This window comes from Tamandua tetradactyla, chromosome 6 (genome assembly GCF_023851605.1).
Source record: "Tamandua tetradactyla isolate mTamTet1 chromosome 6, mTamTet1.pri, whole genome shotgun sequence".
Lineage (NCBI taxonomy): Eukaryota > Metazoa > Chordata > Mammalia > Pilosa > Myrmecophagidae > Tamandua > Tamandua tetradactyla.
In genome coordinates this window covers 35,939,238-35,955,591 of record NC_135332.1, presented here as the reverse complement: position 1 = coordinate 35,955,591, position 16,354 = coordinate 35,939,238, and the positions used below count along the sequence as shown (strand labels likewise).

The 16,354-nt window shown below is 33.9% G+C and overlaps 1 protein-coding gene across 12 annotated transcripts in view; it reads right to left on the bottom strand.

Moving 5' to 3' along the window:
* The window catches only part of STXBP4 (syntaxin binding protein 4), a 230,780-nt gene that overhangs the window by 166,100 nt on the left and 48,326 nt on the right, over positions 1 to 16,354 (bottom strand). For all 12 annotated transcript variants that reach the window (XR_013177618.1, XR_013177619.1, XM_077164824.1 and 9 more), the window contains 4 exons: positions 14,113 to 14,219; positions 13,730 to 13,946; positions 10,821 to 10,899; positions 5,127 to 5,221 (listed from right to left, as the gene is read on the bottom strand). Coding sequence is in view for 10 of the 12 variants with exons in the window: in XM_077164824.1 (XP_077020939.1) it covers positions 5,127 to 5,221; positions 10,821 to 10,899; positions 13,730 to 13,946; positions 14,113 to 14,219 (498 nt within the window). In the remaining 2 variants the exon portion in view is untranslated. The remainder of the gene's footprint in view (positions 1 to 5,126; positions 5,222 to 10,820; positions 10,900 to 13,729; positions 13,947 to 14,112; positions 14,220 to 16,354) is intronic.

The following is a 16,354-nucleotide window of genomic DNA, read 5'->3' as shown; positions in this document are numbered from 1 at the left end:
ATTTTTAAAAATTCCCAAAGATGCAATTACAGATTCTATAGACTCAGTTTTTTTTTAAGTTATTAAAATATGAGAAAACAAGGCAAATGAATAAGAAAAGAAACTTAATAGAACCTGATCTCCAAAGACTGCAGTTAATTGCAATGGTCAGATAGAATATAAGTGTGTTTAATATAGTTAAATTTAAAGAGATAAATACAAATAAGAATTAGGAACCAGGTATTTTTAAAATACTAGGTATACATATTTTTAAAAGAGTAAACTGAATGCCTAGAAATAAAATTACACAGTAAGAAAACAGAATATAAATGGACATGTAAAATAGCAGTTTATACATGGCTGAAGAGAAAGATAGTAAATTAGAGAAATTAGGGGAAACACAAAAAAAATGCAGCAAAGAGAGACAAGAAGATGCAAAATAAGAAAAAGGTTAAAAAGGCATGGAGGATAGACAAAGTAAAACTGTTCAAAAAACAAAGTGCAAGCAGATAACAGAAGAAAGGCAATACTGAAAGACATACAAGCTAGGAATTTTGCAGAACTTGGAAAAGACAGAAATCCTTAAATTCAGAAAGTCTAAAAGATCTTAAATTGGATAATATAAGAGAAATTAATACCCAGACACACTGAGATAAGAACAGGACAGACACATCTTTAAAAGCAGCCATACTGAAAAGACAGGTCATTACAAAGAAAAGACAGATTGACACCTGAGTTCTCAAAATTGCAAGAGAAATCAGAAAATAGTAGAATAACAGCTTCTAAGATTTGACAGATAATTGTGACTCTAGAATTACATACCTAATAAAGCTATTTTTCAAGAATGAGGGCAAAATATTTTCAGAAAACTAAAAAATGAGAGTTTACTACCAATCATTCTATACAAACAGAACATTTAAAGGATATACATGGAGAAAAAGGAAAATGAATGTCCAAAATTTCAGAAAATGCAAAAAGAATCAGTGAATTATAAAAACCATAAACTTGGGCAAATATGAACACTGACTGTCTGAAAATGATAATAATGATGAATAATTTGTGAGACTAAATAAAGAAAGGCTAATCCTAGGCAATAATAAGTAGGTAAATTGAGAAGAGGTAGACCACAGTTAAAGTATTCTAAGGGCCTTGCATGTTTAAATAAGAGTAAAGGGTCTGACTAATATTAGAATTTTAAGTTAAATATGCATGTTAGATATGCAAGGTAATCACTTTATAGCATGACAGCTTAATTTTCAAACTAGTGGGAGGGGAAAAATAAAATAAGAAAACAACCAAATCAAATAATCAAACCCTAATCAAATGTAAAAAATACAGGGGGAAAGGAGAAGTGAAAAAAGGCAAAGGGAAAATTTTAAAAAACGATGGCAGAAATAAATAAAAGTATATTAGAATCAGAATAAATGTAAAGGATTTGGAGCAATGGGAACACTTACGTAAGACTAGTTGGAATGAAAATTCATAAAACCACTTTAAACAACAATTTACAAAGGCAACAATTATTATTATTATTACTTACTTGTTTTTTTTGCATGGGCAGGCACCAGGAATTGAACTTGGGTCTCTAGCATGGCAGGGGAGAACTCTGTCTGCTAAGCCACCGTGGCCCACCCTATTTTATAGCATATTCTATGAGTCAAACATTTTTCCTAGGAACTGGACATACAGATGTGAAAAATTTGGCAATATCTTAAGTAATATTGAAGTTGAATGAACTCTTTGATCTTGTAACACTTTAGTAAAGCAATTTTTAAAAGCAAAAACTTGAATAATTTAGATCAGAGTTACATCTTGGGGAAGGGGAGATGTAGATTTGAGCAAGAAGAAACACTCAGGGATGTTAAAGGTTCTAGATCTTAAGTGGGGTGGTGGGTTCATGTGTGTTCATTCTTTAAAGTGTATATGTACAGTATATGCATTCTTTTATATAATATTGTCCATTTAAATAAATAAAAGCAATTTTACAAAAGTAATGTGAATAAAGTATTATCACAGTAGGAGGCTCAATACATTGATTCTTATATTAACAATAAAATTGCACAATGCTATAACTATAGTGTAAATTGAGCTAGAGCTAACTTTAATAACAGGCAAAAGTTTTGCTGAAAATAAAATTCACTCTAGATAAATGCATCATATCACACTACTGAGGTGAACTCATAAACTTAAAAGTGGAAATAATTTATTTTTTTACTGAAAAGTAGTTCCAGTAATTCTCAAATGACTAAGGTCATGTTTTAACCTTAAACAAAAATGCAAATCTATTAATTGGACAAATACATATCCCTAAATTCTAATGTTTGAATGATGAATAAAAAAAAGTCACTTCTTTACAATATTAGTCACACACTTTCTAACATAATACGAAGGACATTTCATTAACTGTAATCAGATACTGGAAAGGCTATTGTTCAGTACAGTTTTCCTCAAATGTTACACAAATGGCAAGAGGTAAAGTAAATATCAGTGAAATGGCATCTGTATCCCAAAGCATCTTTGTCAGGTACAAAAAAAACAGATAATGCAGAGATATAAAACTTCTTCATCTTCAAGTAAGCTAATAAACTGCATCCTCATTTGCTGTATTCACCATGCTTACTAATAAGTTTAATATTAGGATCAAATGAGATAAATATTATTCATAAAACTACTTTGAAAAAATATTACTACCAATAACTCTGGTGAAATTATTCTAAAATACCTGTATATTAAAATATTATTCAGAATTCAAGAGAGAAGGCAATGGTAAATTCATTTTTCAGACGAGGATTAATGTGTAACTAGCTCGGTGTTAAAAACCGTCTTCTAGCATATCCTGACAAAAAATTCTCTACTTAGACCAGTAAAACAGAGACTTGCAATGAAACATAGAGCTATATAGTTTTCTTCATCAAATTATAAGCACTTTGCTATCCCCAAAAGTTGTTCTGAGTGTGCTCTTAATAGCTGCATAATTAGTCAGCACCGTTTCCTTGAAAAACTTAATTATAATACAAATTTTCTAAGATGCTGAATACAGTATACTTACAGAAGATAAAGGTAAAAAGTAATTTTATTTCATTTTAAATACTTGATCATATTAGCCTTATTGATTACTGAATAGGAGATATTTTAAAAGGTTCAACAGATAATGAAGTTGAATCTCTCTACCAAGTGACTACTAAAATTGAAGAACTTCAAACTGAAGAGATACTGATATTGTGTTAATAAATAATCATGCAAAAAAGGAAGAGTAGCTTAAGAGATATTTGGAGGATAGAAACTAATTTAAATTTTAGAAATAAATTTTAAGAGAAATATAGTGTCATACTCTAAAAACAAAGAATGCTTTGTAAAATAGTCACTAAATATGTCTTGAATAAAAGTCAACTGAATTTATACAGTATGTGAATTTCCTTTGCTGTAAAACTGCCCATCTTATTTTTCCACAAAATAATCAATTTGCTTAGGCTAAAAGGAGGGTCAAAGATTGGAACTGTGATTTAAAAGTCAAGCAACTCACATTTCTCAGAAACAATTCAGATGATTTTCATATCTCTAAGGAAATTTATCAGATTAAAAATGGTGTCATATTGTATTTGATAAAGCTTTTGCAATGTAACTGTGTGATTGTGAAAACCTTGTGTCTGATGCTCCTTTTATCTATGGTATGGACAGATGAGTAAAAATATGGATAAGAAATAAACAAATAATAGAGGGAACAAAGGTTAAAAATAAATTGAGTAGGTTGAAATACTAGTGGCCAATGAGAGGGAGGGGTAAGGGGTATGGCATGTATGAGTTTATTTCTTTTTTTATTTCTTTTGCTGGAGAGTGGTAAATTGTTCAAAAAATGATCATGGTGATGAATACACAACTATATGATGGTATTGTGAGCCACTAATTGCAACCATGTCAAGATTGCTTGTATACTTGCTTGTTGTTTACAATAAAAATATTATTTTTAAAAATGGTGTCATGTCCTAGAAAAATGTAAAAGAGCTTACATTTTAGTCACAAACAAAAACAAGAGAAAAAAAAAAACAAGAGAGAACAAGTTAGCAAAAGAAATCTCAAGTATCTAATTAATCAGAAAGTTCTACTGAGCACAGATCTGGAGTTTATGCAGTGGTAAGCAGTGTGGAGTCTGGGGAAAAGCGTTATTAGTCTCATTGATAAGATAAGATACATAAAAGATTATAGGACATCACAAAGTGATAGTAAATGCTACTGAATTGCAAAATAAAATTATATTAGCTCAGACTACAATAGGTAGCCAAGTCTGGATGAAGAAGTTGGAATAGTCTCAATTCTGACTCTGAATCTGAACAAATCAAATGGACAATGAGAGGCAGATTATTATAGGACCAAGCAAAGGTATGGGCATGGGAATCAGTACAATGTGTGTTTATTCTAGCTATGCATTTTCATACTCTTCCTTAAATGTGAAAAAACATTTTATCCACAAAAACTATCAGGAATGTAGAGGCTGTGGATCTCCAGCACTACATCCCTTTCACATTAAAAGAAGATATAGCACATTCTTTCTGTCAGCTCCCTGGCAACATAACAGGAAGAGCTTTTATACGTTTTTTTCTACCTTTTTTTAAAAATCATTTTGAGTTTTTCCTACATATAGAAGCTTTCAGTGTTCTCCTCTTCCCAGGACTATTTTTTTGATGCTTTAGTACATTGCTTATATCCTCTTAATATTTATTAAGCATCTGAGTATTTTGTTGTTTAGGATTTGGTTTCCCTTAAATTAAAAAAAAAAATAGAAGAATGGAATATATTTCATTGCATTATTGCCACTATATATGAAATATATTTGTCACAATTTATACCATGTTACCATTGATTCTACATTGTAAAATATCCTGTCGTCTTCCCAGAAGAAAAAACTGAAAGATTTGAGTGTCAATTTAGTTACAAAAAGTTTAATTTCAATTTTGTTACTAATGAATCACCAGGAAGTGTCCAACTCAAACATGAATTAAATAATTTAAACCCAAACTGCCATTCATTTCATTGCAAATACGAAACTTTTCAAGAAGTTAATGGCTCTAGTAGTTAATCCTCTCAAAAATATGAATACTTCCTTACCGCTGTTGTTTTATGGGAGTAAAATAGAAATTTAAAGTCTTTACCATTTCCAGTTTCTCTGCCTTAAGGCGAACAGAGGGATTGAGGGAAATCTTCTTTCTTTCTGGTCCATAATTATCAGTCCAGGCAGGGGCATTATCTAAAAGATAACAAGGTACACGTTAACTAGAAATTTAAGTGGAATAGAACTTCTCATTCAACTGGTTATGTTCTGGGCTCCTGCTGTTCAAAATAATTCTGGCTTATCAGTTAGCAGTTTCACCTTTATTTTCATGATTACTTCTCTTTAAGTCTAAAATGTATCATATAAACCAGCTTCAGTTGCGCCCTAAAAGAGTGGCCAATTATATTGTCAAATCTCACTGAAATACTTAAAAGATATGCATGCCACGACCACCGTTATCAACAATGCCCTACTAATAAAATTTTTTCAAAAAAGTAAAATCATATTAGAAATTTTAAAATATCGTGATTTTTTTTGACTAACAAAACTGATTTTGCTATGGAATTCTGGATGTACTGTGGAAAACCCATAAATGCAAATCATTTCAAGTTTCAACATACAGTATAATATAGATTCAGAACTTTTCCACTAAAAATTCTATTTCTTACTTTACAGAAGGATTATATTTCAAGTACTATAAATGGATTCTTAAGAGTTAAGGTCCATATATCTCCAACCCACTCTCCAACACCTTCTCAATATATCCTTATTGGTTATTTAGATAAGTATTTGTCTTTGATGAATGAATAAGAAACCAGGTGCCACGAGGAACTGGAATTGAACAATTATTTAATATGCTCAAGTTTGTAAAATAAATTCCTGCAATTCCTGTCAATCCTTACTATCTGAATTGTCACTATTCTAAATATACTTTTAAATGCTATTTTACTAGTTCTACATAGAAATAAGGAGGAAAAAAACTTTAAAATGTCACATCTTTATGCAGTGTTTTACATTTTTTAAATTTCTCAGAGCATCTGTCTCTAAGTACAAAATGATTTGCATTCTCTTTCTTAAGAACATAAGAAGCTCATATGAAAATAAATGGTCTTCCTCTAAACCTTTAACACATCTTTAACATTCTATGTAAAATATAGCTTATAGGTGTCAAGATTAAAAATACTAGTTACTGACTTTTAGCTTCAAATAGAATCAAATCTTTAACTGCTACGTAAGACTAATTTTCAGTATTACAGAATTTTAAAAATTTTGATAAAAATCAACAGAGTTGTCTTTGTATTATGTTACTTAATTGTTGGCTATTGGCTAAAAAATACTATATGTATTTTTTTTTCCCTTCTGAGAAATTCCGTGCCAAATCTAAAGTATGGCATAAAAGATCAGCATGGAGTAGAATGTATGGAAGTCCAAACAGTAGATGTTAAACTTTATTTTCCCTCTTTTAAGGTTTGGATTTGGGAATCTAGTACTTCACAGTGACTTCCAGCTTGGTAACTGACCTGCAATTAAGACACACTAACACCAGGTGGACCCAAGTTGGCCTAATTATGATCTCAGATCAGAACTTCCTTGGGCAAGAATTATTTAGTTCAAGTCTAAGTGTGTGGAAAGGTGGAGGAAGGGATGAGTAAGGAGGAGAAAAGAAAAGCATCAAGAAAGTGAAAAGGGGATGGAGTGGGGGGGACAAGGACAACAACATACACAAAGGCATGTGTTTTTACTTATGTTTTCTTATAGTCAAGCATTAAAATGTGTTACAGTGGAAATAACAGATTAGCTTCTGTTTATGCTTACTTCTAGCTAGGCAGTACACTAAGTATTTTATGTATATTAGTTCATTAATCTCCACAATAACCATAATGACATAGGAATTAATATAATCATCCCAAAGATGAAGTGACCAAGGCCCAAAGAAGTATAAAGACACTAGCCTGAGGTCACACAGTTAATAATTGAGTCTTAGGATTCTAATCTCTTGTGACTCCAAAGCCAATGTCTTAAATGTGTCAACATCTTTCATCATCAGTTTTATCATCCATAAAGTAGGAATAATAAAACAGATCACCTCACAATAGCAGTACAGGTAAAACCAACAGACAAAAATCTTGAAAACTATGACGTACTAATATTAACATAGAGACACTGTTTAATTTAATAGAAGATTTAATGCAATACTTTACTAACTCCCTATTTAACAACATGCAATCAGGGCTTAATAAAATTTTGTTTGCTTCCAGCCAACTCTCCCCAAAACCCTTATCTTTGGGTCAAAATCTTAAGAGGGCCCATATTTGAACCCAGCATGCTTTGGCAATTCAGACTAGCTTGCCTGAAAAGTCCCTTATAGACAACTTTCCTCATTTGCCAATTGCTTATCTCTATCCAGCCTCAAGATCTTTATTTACTTCCCTCTTGGAGTGAGCTTTTCAAATAACAGCTTATTATTTCTCTTGGATCTTCTGTTCCTATTCCTCTTTTTAGGAGCAGAAGAAAGGGAAAGTGTTAGAAGTGCAGGATCAATACTATTTGATTAACACCATGAACCCTCTATGGATGTTCTCCCCCATTGCTACTTTGTTTCCATTTCAAACGATTTAGTGCAGGGGGATTAGGGCTTGTGCTATTGCTAAAGTTAAAATACTATTTCTTCCTGTAATATTTCTTTATTGACTTATTTAAGAATATCTTTAGTGTGCTTTTAGCTCATTCACAAAATCATATCATATTCAACTAATGGCAATAGTAAACGGCTCTGGATTTTGAAATAAGAAATTTAAATAAAATGATAGGTTTTTTTAAATTTAATTTATTTTGTATTATCAAACCCAAACAACATACAAACATGAACATTCTCAACATACAAACATTCCTGTATGGTGTACAATCAATGGCTCACAATATCATCACATAGTAGTATATTCATCACCATGATCATTTTTTAGAAAACTTGCATCACTCCAGAAAAAAAAAAAAGATAAAAGAAAAAATTCACACATACCATACCCCTTTCCCCTCCCTCCCTCTCATTGACCACTAATATTTCCATCTATGAAATAGATTTTAACCTTTGTTCCCTCTATTTTTTTTTCTATATCCCCTACCACTTCCTTTCACTGTTCACTAGTATTTCAATCTACTCAATTTAAAATGATAGTTTTTAAAAAACATATTTGAGTGCTATGTGGAATTTTAAAAATTCTATCCAGCTTCACACTTCGGGATCATTCTGAGATAGGAAAAGGGGTAGATAAAGGTTTTTTTTTTATTGTGGTTAACATTAAAATGTGTTTATATTTTTTTAATAAATACCAACTAGTTGAAGGAATCCAGAAGTGATAATTGATTTACTATGGAAACATTATGTAATTAAGTACTTAGACAAATCACAATGTATATGTCACCTAGAGATAACTTAGGGTTGACTTTGCTACTCTCCTCCCACCCTCAGGAACATCTAACCTAGTACATTTATGTGGAAGTGAGAAAATGGGATGAATTGATGCTATTTTCACCCTAGAAAAACTTTGTTTAATTGCATTTTTGTATTACTTTATAAACAACTTACTAAAATATGTTTCATTAAATTATTTTTCTATTTCAAAATATAGCATTATTCCTTAAAGTCAATGATATAAGCTTACTATAGTTTATTCATTATTCCATTATAAGACCTCCTGGCTCTAACTGAGCCTGTCTCTTGTAATCCCTAACATCTAGCTGATCCTTAGCGCAGTGCCTTTGCTCATGGTTCTTTCTTCATTTAGAATGATCCTTCACTCCATCAATTGTTATTTACCACTTCATTCAACAGTTGGATGATGTCTGACTTTTATTATGAAATTTTTCATAATTGGTTCTTGATATTGTTACAGATACCTTAATACATAGTAGTTTGGGGATTTTTGAAGAGTGTGCAGAATTGAAACCAAGGTTGGAAGCTTTGACTCCTGCTCTAAATATATGCCCTGAAATATTATTTGAGCTATTCTCTAGTCTGCAAAATTTACTGGGCATATACTATGTACCAATTATGATGAAAGTATTCGACATGCATAATCTTTAAGCCTCACCACAATCCAGTGAGGCAGCTATTTCAAGGTTACATAGCTTAAAAAGTTGGGAGCAGAGATTTGACCCTTCAACATTCAGACCCTGGTGGTTAACCACTACGCCTCTCCTAAACCACACTCAGACTGTTCACTACTTCTTCCCTTAGACCACTTCATTCATGTCTTTATATTTTATGTGTAGATGTGTTATTCATCCACAAGACAGTATGCTCCTTAGACTACTAAAATCACCTATAGCCTGCTCTAGTTAAACACAACACAGAAAATGGTAGTAACTTGGTAAAATAAATACACCCACACATACATATAAACAAACACAAACATATATACATTTAAATGTTTTCTAATCTGCATAATGAAGGTTTTATAACCCTTATTTTTTTTTTTGCATGGGCAGACACTCAGAAATGAACCTGGGTCTCTGGCAGGGCAGGCAAGAACCCTTGTTTTGTTTTACAATATGTTATGAGTATATTATGAGAAAATCTCCTAATTCTTTCATAATTTCTACTGTTGCAATGTTTTCTACACACATGATACACTAAATAAATGTTTGTTATTAAAAAATAGTTAAAAGAGGCATCAGGTAGTTCAATTGCTTTAAAAATTAAAGACATGTTACATAAATGTTCTATAATAATTAATATTTTATGATATAATCAAGGGATAAAGGACCTTGGCTACTATCACCTAGCAATTGTGGTTAACGTACCCAAATCTTCTCACCACTGTTTGGTTCTTTCATCTATCTTTTTCTTCTCACATGGGTTCCAGCTTAAAATAAAAACAGTTATCAAGAGACTGGAAATTAATTATGAAAGGGGAATAATATTAAAATTCTAGGAGTCAATAAATCCCACTAAGTAAAAGGCATCTAATTTATAACTAAAGATTATTACTGACTCACTAGTAAATACTGTCTTCAATTAGAGGAAACTATTATGGAATCTACTGTACAATCCTGCTGAGTTTGGTAACTAAGAATAACTCTTTATTTTGCAATTCTGATGTAGATAATGCATTTAAAATTAAAATATATGAATAATAATTTGCATTATAATTTGGACACGTAATTTACTTCTTTATATAAGTATCATTTTTGTTGTGTTAAATTGTGGAGATAATTTCAGGGGGAATTTCTTTCTTTATTCATACATATGTGTGTAAAAAATGGGCCAATGAATACTTTATAGCTTGATAAAAATATTTTTTATGGTAAATAAAAACCAATAATATTGAGTTCACAATACTGATCATCTTTCTAATTTATATCTATACGATCTCTTCTCCCCCCCAAAAAACAAAATATAACTTTTTCTTTTTTTAAGCTATGTCCTCTTTTATAATGTGTTTTTCTCTAAAAACTGCATTTAACATACCTAACCAGTATTTCACTAAAAGGACAACCTAATCTTGAGTCATAAAAGAGTTTTATTTGGTTTCAACAGTTCATTGATTATTACAGCTTCATAGACATAGCTATGATAATGTATCTTTTAAAATTTCAACTCTTGTTCAGGGAAATTTCCAATAAAAGCCATAATCTAACAGGGACCACTGGACAATTACATTCATTTTGCTTTTTTATTCACTGAAGGAAAAAAGGGATAATGCACCCTTCTTTAAAGTCTATTAAGTCTATTCCTATTTGAGAGACAGTAATTGAAAGAATAACAGGAAAGAGGAATTTAATGTGCATTTACTTGTATTAGACAAATCTGTAGAGCTGTTGTCGAAAGAAGTAATTGGAGTCTGTTCTGTTTTCTTGCATTCAGTTTTTATCTATGAAAGAAAATGAGGAACATGAAAAGTCATTTTCTAAAGTATGTCAAAGACCAGACTAGAAGCTCATGTTAACATAAAAAAGATGGTTAAAGAGATTAAAGCAATATTAAAAAAAAAAATGAAACCTCTAAAATTTTGTTATATTCATCTTCAAACAAAGCAATTTCAAAATTAAAGGTACAATTGCTTTCGACTCTACCATATCCAAGGACAACAAAATATAAGGCCATGCACCTTGGCTTCTAAAAGGTATTATAGGTTCTGGTGCGCACGCCTTGCCAGCTCCTCCAGTTCTTGCGAGTCGTTCTTCGTCTAGCGCGCCCTCCAGACCTTCGAGCCCCTGGGACCGGTCGGCTACCGAGTTCCCCCGTCTTGCTGCGAGGAAGACCCCAGGCGGGAGCTAGGGAAAGCTCCTGCAATTGGCGCCCGAACAGGGACCTCCCCACTGCTCGTCTTCTCTCCAGCCCCGTTCGCCACGCTCGACAGGGGTGCGGTTTTGCTTGTGTCTTTCCAGAGAATGGACCGCAGCCAATCTGGATTCCCGGAAGGAACATCCGTCCGGCCACGGTGACCAAGCAGATGCCACCGACGCAGAATGCGAGCCCTGAAGAAGAAGTTGGAAAAAATGCACCTTGAACAGCCCTCAGAAAAGAAGAGTTCACAACCGTCACTGCCGTCATCGACCACCAGACGCCTGCACCGTCGGGCAAGGTGCCTGGTTTGGCAAATGACGCAAGCAGTCCTTGAAGAAGACGACCCGGAAAACAGCCCTTGAGCTCAAAAAAGGCAACTCTTCCGCCTATATGATGGAGCTCGAGAGCGTTGCGCCTCATCTGATATGGATCCCCCTAAACGCCTCCACCTGGGTAGCCCCGCAACTCCCCTATCCTTTCAGAACCAAAGAGCTGTCCTCATTCTCCCGCCACAAGCGAGACTTCGGGATTTCTGCCATGATCACTGCCGCTGTCGTCGCATCTCTAGCCACCGCTACTACAGCTGCTGTCGCCCTCACCTGAACCTCCACCACCGCGGAAGTCATCAACAACCTCACTCATACCGCTGCCAGTGCACTTGGCAGTCAAGAGGACCTAAACCTTCTAATGCACCACTCCATCTTCAATCTACAGCAGCAGATGGACTTAATTGCCCAAGACATCGAAGCCCTCTACAACATAGCTTCTTCCACGTGTGATGGACGGTACCCCTTTTCCAGCCTCTGTGTTACCCCTGTCCCTGTTAATCACTCCCAACCCCGCCTCACTTTGCGTGACTGGATCTTTACGGCTTATAATGAATCTTTTTGGAATCATACCCACCAACTCCAAGCTCACATACTCACTCTAGAAAAAACAATTATCCCTAAAGTCTCTGCCTCCATTCTCTCTGATCTAACAAAAAAATTCTCTTCTTTCTTCAAACCCTCTAACCTCATCTTCTATGGACTCCTATTACTTGCCTTCATTGTCGTTCTTATTATATTCAAATGCATGTATAAACAACTCTCCCACCATAGACAACAAACTAAACTTCTTGCTCTAGCAGCTCTCGAACTTCAAAACCCCTTCGCAGATGCAGGCCATCGCCAGCAGGCACAGGTATGGTTAGCGAGTGTTGCCCACCCTAAGGACTGATCACCCTTTGGGAGTGTGGCTCATGCACATGCTGGCTCATCTGCATGAGCCCCACGGGCGCCCGCAGGCCACCTGCACCTGCAGCCGGCCTCGCTTCTCCCCTTTTTCTTTTTTACTCTCTTTCTCTCCTATTAAACAAAAGGGAGGAATTGCCGGATGTAATTTCGGCCCCGTTCCTCTAGCTCTCTGCCTAGCAACATATTCAAGCTATTCCATTGGACCTTTCTGCTCTCAGTTGACCCAATCCCTCGCTGCCACCCCTTAGCCTCCTCACCAATCACGCAGCGCGCCTCCCCTGCCCCCCCCATTTCCACCTCGCCACTATGCTCTGTACTTCTGCTAATAAACGTTCTGGTGCGCACGCCTTGCCAGCTCCTCCAGAAAAAAAAAAAAAAAAAAAAAAAATAAAAGGTATTATAACCCCAAATGACAAAGAATAAAGGGATGAGAGAAAATCTTATGTGTCTGACCAGCATGTTCCTGAAACTCAATTTACCTTCGACAAATTTTATTCCATTAACAGAAAGTCTACCTGAATGTCCCATGTTATTTTATACCTAGCAGAGATTTAAAGAGTGTACGTTCCAATTTACAACCATGAGTTATTAGGACACTGACAAATTTTAATCTAGAAATTCCCCATTTTGCATAATTCTAATAGGGTAAACTTTTTTCTAACATATACACATGAGGGAACACTATCCACTAGACTGGATGATTAGGATTAGCCTCACCATGTAATAAAAATAGGTAAGGAACAAAGGGGAAGAGTGCCTGACTTCACTCAATCAGAAATCATAATGAACCAAACCATGTGAGAGATTGTCTGATACTAACATGATATTCCTAATATCATTTTGTTTTACTATAGTAACAATGCACAACATAAAACTTCCCCTCCTAACATGTTTTAAGTTATATCTTGGTATGTCTCTCTGGTGCTGTCATGTTGGTATTTTCTAACTGATCATGATTCTCTCTGGAGACAGGACGTACTATCTCAATAAAAATGTGCTTATGATGACATACCATTAAATCTTGTACATAAAACAAGTAAACAAGAAAAACTTCCAAAAAAAAAAAAATACCAACGTCAACAAACAGTATTACCAAAATAAAAATTCTATATGTATTTAACAAACAAAATCACATAGGAGTTTATGACTGCATATGTGAACACAGAAATGTAAGCTTACCTGACTAGTCTTAGAAGGTAAAATGGCATCTTTTATTTTGGGAGTTGATGAGATCTTTGGAATAAGTACTTCAGGGGGAGAAGAAAGAAGACTAAATGCTGAGGTCTGAGGTCCATATTCTCCTGAAGCTTGTAAAAGGGATGTGTGAGATAGATTTTCTGGATGATTTCCATCAGCTTTTCTTCTTATGAATGCTATCTCCCAAGCAGATTGTGATCTAGCATTAAAAATAAATCACTTTATGGATATAGTATAATTGAATTTTAAGGCAACATTTTGAATATTATTAGAAAAAATATTCCTTTTAGAGACTACAGTGCTTAAGACATTTTAAACTACTATTTTTAATGAAAGTTAGCTTAGTAACTCTTAGCAACTGTTACCTCAACTTGGCTCTGGTAATTATGCTTTTTGCTTCTTCAAATGATACACCAATCATAGATTCCTTATTTACTGAGACAAGTTGATCTCCTGGCTTCAAACGTCCATCCTAACAAAGACAGTAAAATTTAACAAGAAACCATTTATGGTGTTTTGGCAAAAGTAATTAATGCAATTAAATGCAAAGAAATATCTTAATGAAGAAGGTTTTATAGATAGAATAAAGAAAAAACTCTTAAAAAGAACTTCAACAGCAAGTTGATTAAAGCCTGGTTCAATAACATACAGAAGTGCAACTGAACAATTCACTTATTCTTTGAAAAAGTGTGCACACAAAAGAAACCTGAATATATTAGGTCATAGTCTAGAAGACCGGAAAAAGAGACCCGTCTTCAAAGTTTAGCAATCTGAGTCTGATAAAGCTCTGAATGTAATAAAGTAGGCCAAATAATCTTGGAAGATGTCAGAAGAAAAAACTCATTCACTTCAGTTTCTGAGTATTCCCCAATCTAGCTGTTGAGATTTATCCCAAATACAGAATAAAGGAAATTTCAGTCAAGGACCTTAATTATATTAATTCTACCTATAATCACCTCATGATAAAAATTTGCTTTTGCACCTGTGACCCAAAATAGTTGGTGTGCATACGGCTTTAGCCATGTCCCTGCCCATAATGATCAATTCTAACTGGCTCGCCTGGCATTGTCTTTGCTAAGTCTCAGCTCTGCCCATGGCTAGCCTATCTAAATAGGACAAAGCATATCAGTTAGATCTACTGTATTTGGTAGGCAGGTTCCTCTTCATTTTTCTTAATTGGAAGTGGAAAATAAGAATATGTTCTGTTCATTTTTCATTTCTATGGTACTTCTCCATTTATCTTTAGTACAAAGGCAGAATGCATTATTTCTATAATTACAGAAGAAGCTTATATGGTTAAAAAGCAAGATTTTCACCATTTAAGTAACTCCCACGAATACAAGGGTACATTTCAAAGATGAATGATTGTTGATCAGAACTGTATTATATACAGTAATGGGGATTTACGGCTTCTTTTACTGCTAAATAACAATAACTACTTTAAAAAAAAAAGACATTTAATATTCTTTCTTCTACTGAATACAGAGTACTTAGGAAAATAAATAATTATAAAACAGTTATCAAAAAAGCTTATAGGAACATGTTATCATATTGTGTAAAAGTTGTTATACTCCACATGCATCATGACCCCTATGACCTTTCTCAAATATAAATATTAAATTAAACCAAAAGAGGCAATCTTATTTTAAAATATATAAAATTTTAAAAACTCATTTGGATTTTATATTGACATAAGTGATTAAATATAATTAACTAAAAGTTAGAGACCATAATATAATAGCTTTATTTTCACAGGTGATTTTTTTCTTCCACTGGATAAATGTATACGGAGAAAACAGGTGATTTTTTCTGTCACTTGATAAACGTACAGGGAGAATAATACAATAGTAATGTTAGAAAAGACCGAGCAATATGGAGAAAGTACCTACCATCTGGATCCTGCAAATATGTCCTACATGTTCAGTAAAATGGAAGAGCCGATTATAAGATTTTTGTATAGCTAAAGAAAATAGGGGTGGGCAATAGGGCTTAAATTGAGCTACCAACTCCCACATTCTCGTCCTAGGCTAGATTTGGGTTTTATCACAGTTGTACACTGTAAACAGTCCATAGGAAAAACTCTTATGAAGCCAATTAAACATATATTACATTAAAGTTCAATGATATATATTCAAATAGCATTTTCCAGCAAGACAAGAGTCAGAGAAGAGAGGAAGAATGCCTTCTGACTATAACTTCTGGTGTTTATATATTCTTTTCTTTCTAAAAAGTATTCACAGCAGGTTTTTTTTTTTCCTTTGCCTCCTAGAATAAGATCTTAGCGGATCATGTGAATTTCTGAACCTGTTTAAAAGTCAGACCTGCAAATGAAAACAAAGTTATTTCTGGAAAAGTCTGGCATTCTAAACCAGTGAAATCTGCCCCAGCTGGATTAATGTACATGAAGATACTAACTTCAGAAATAGGCAGAGGCCTCTTCCACATAGCCCAGATTCCATTCAGCAGTCACTGACCAACGGCATGACATGCTAGGCAGTGTGCCAAGACTTTCACATGCCGAACCTCAGTCTGAATTCTTCCACATTGGCATTCATGAAGAGGTTGAAATAATAATGCATTCCTGACCACGTCAACACTTCCGTTAAA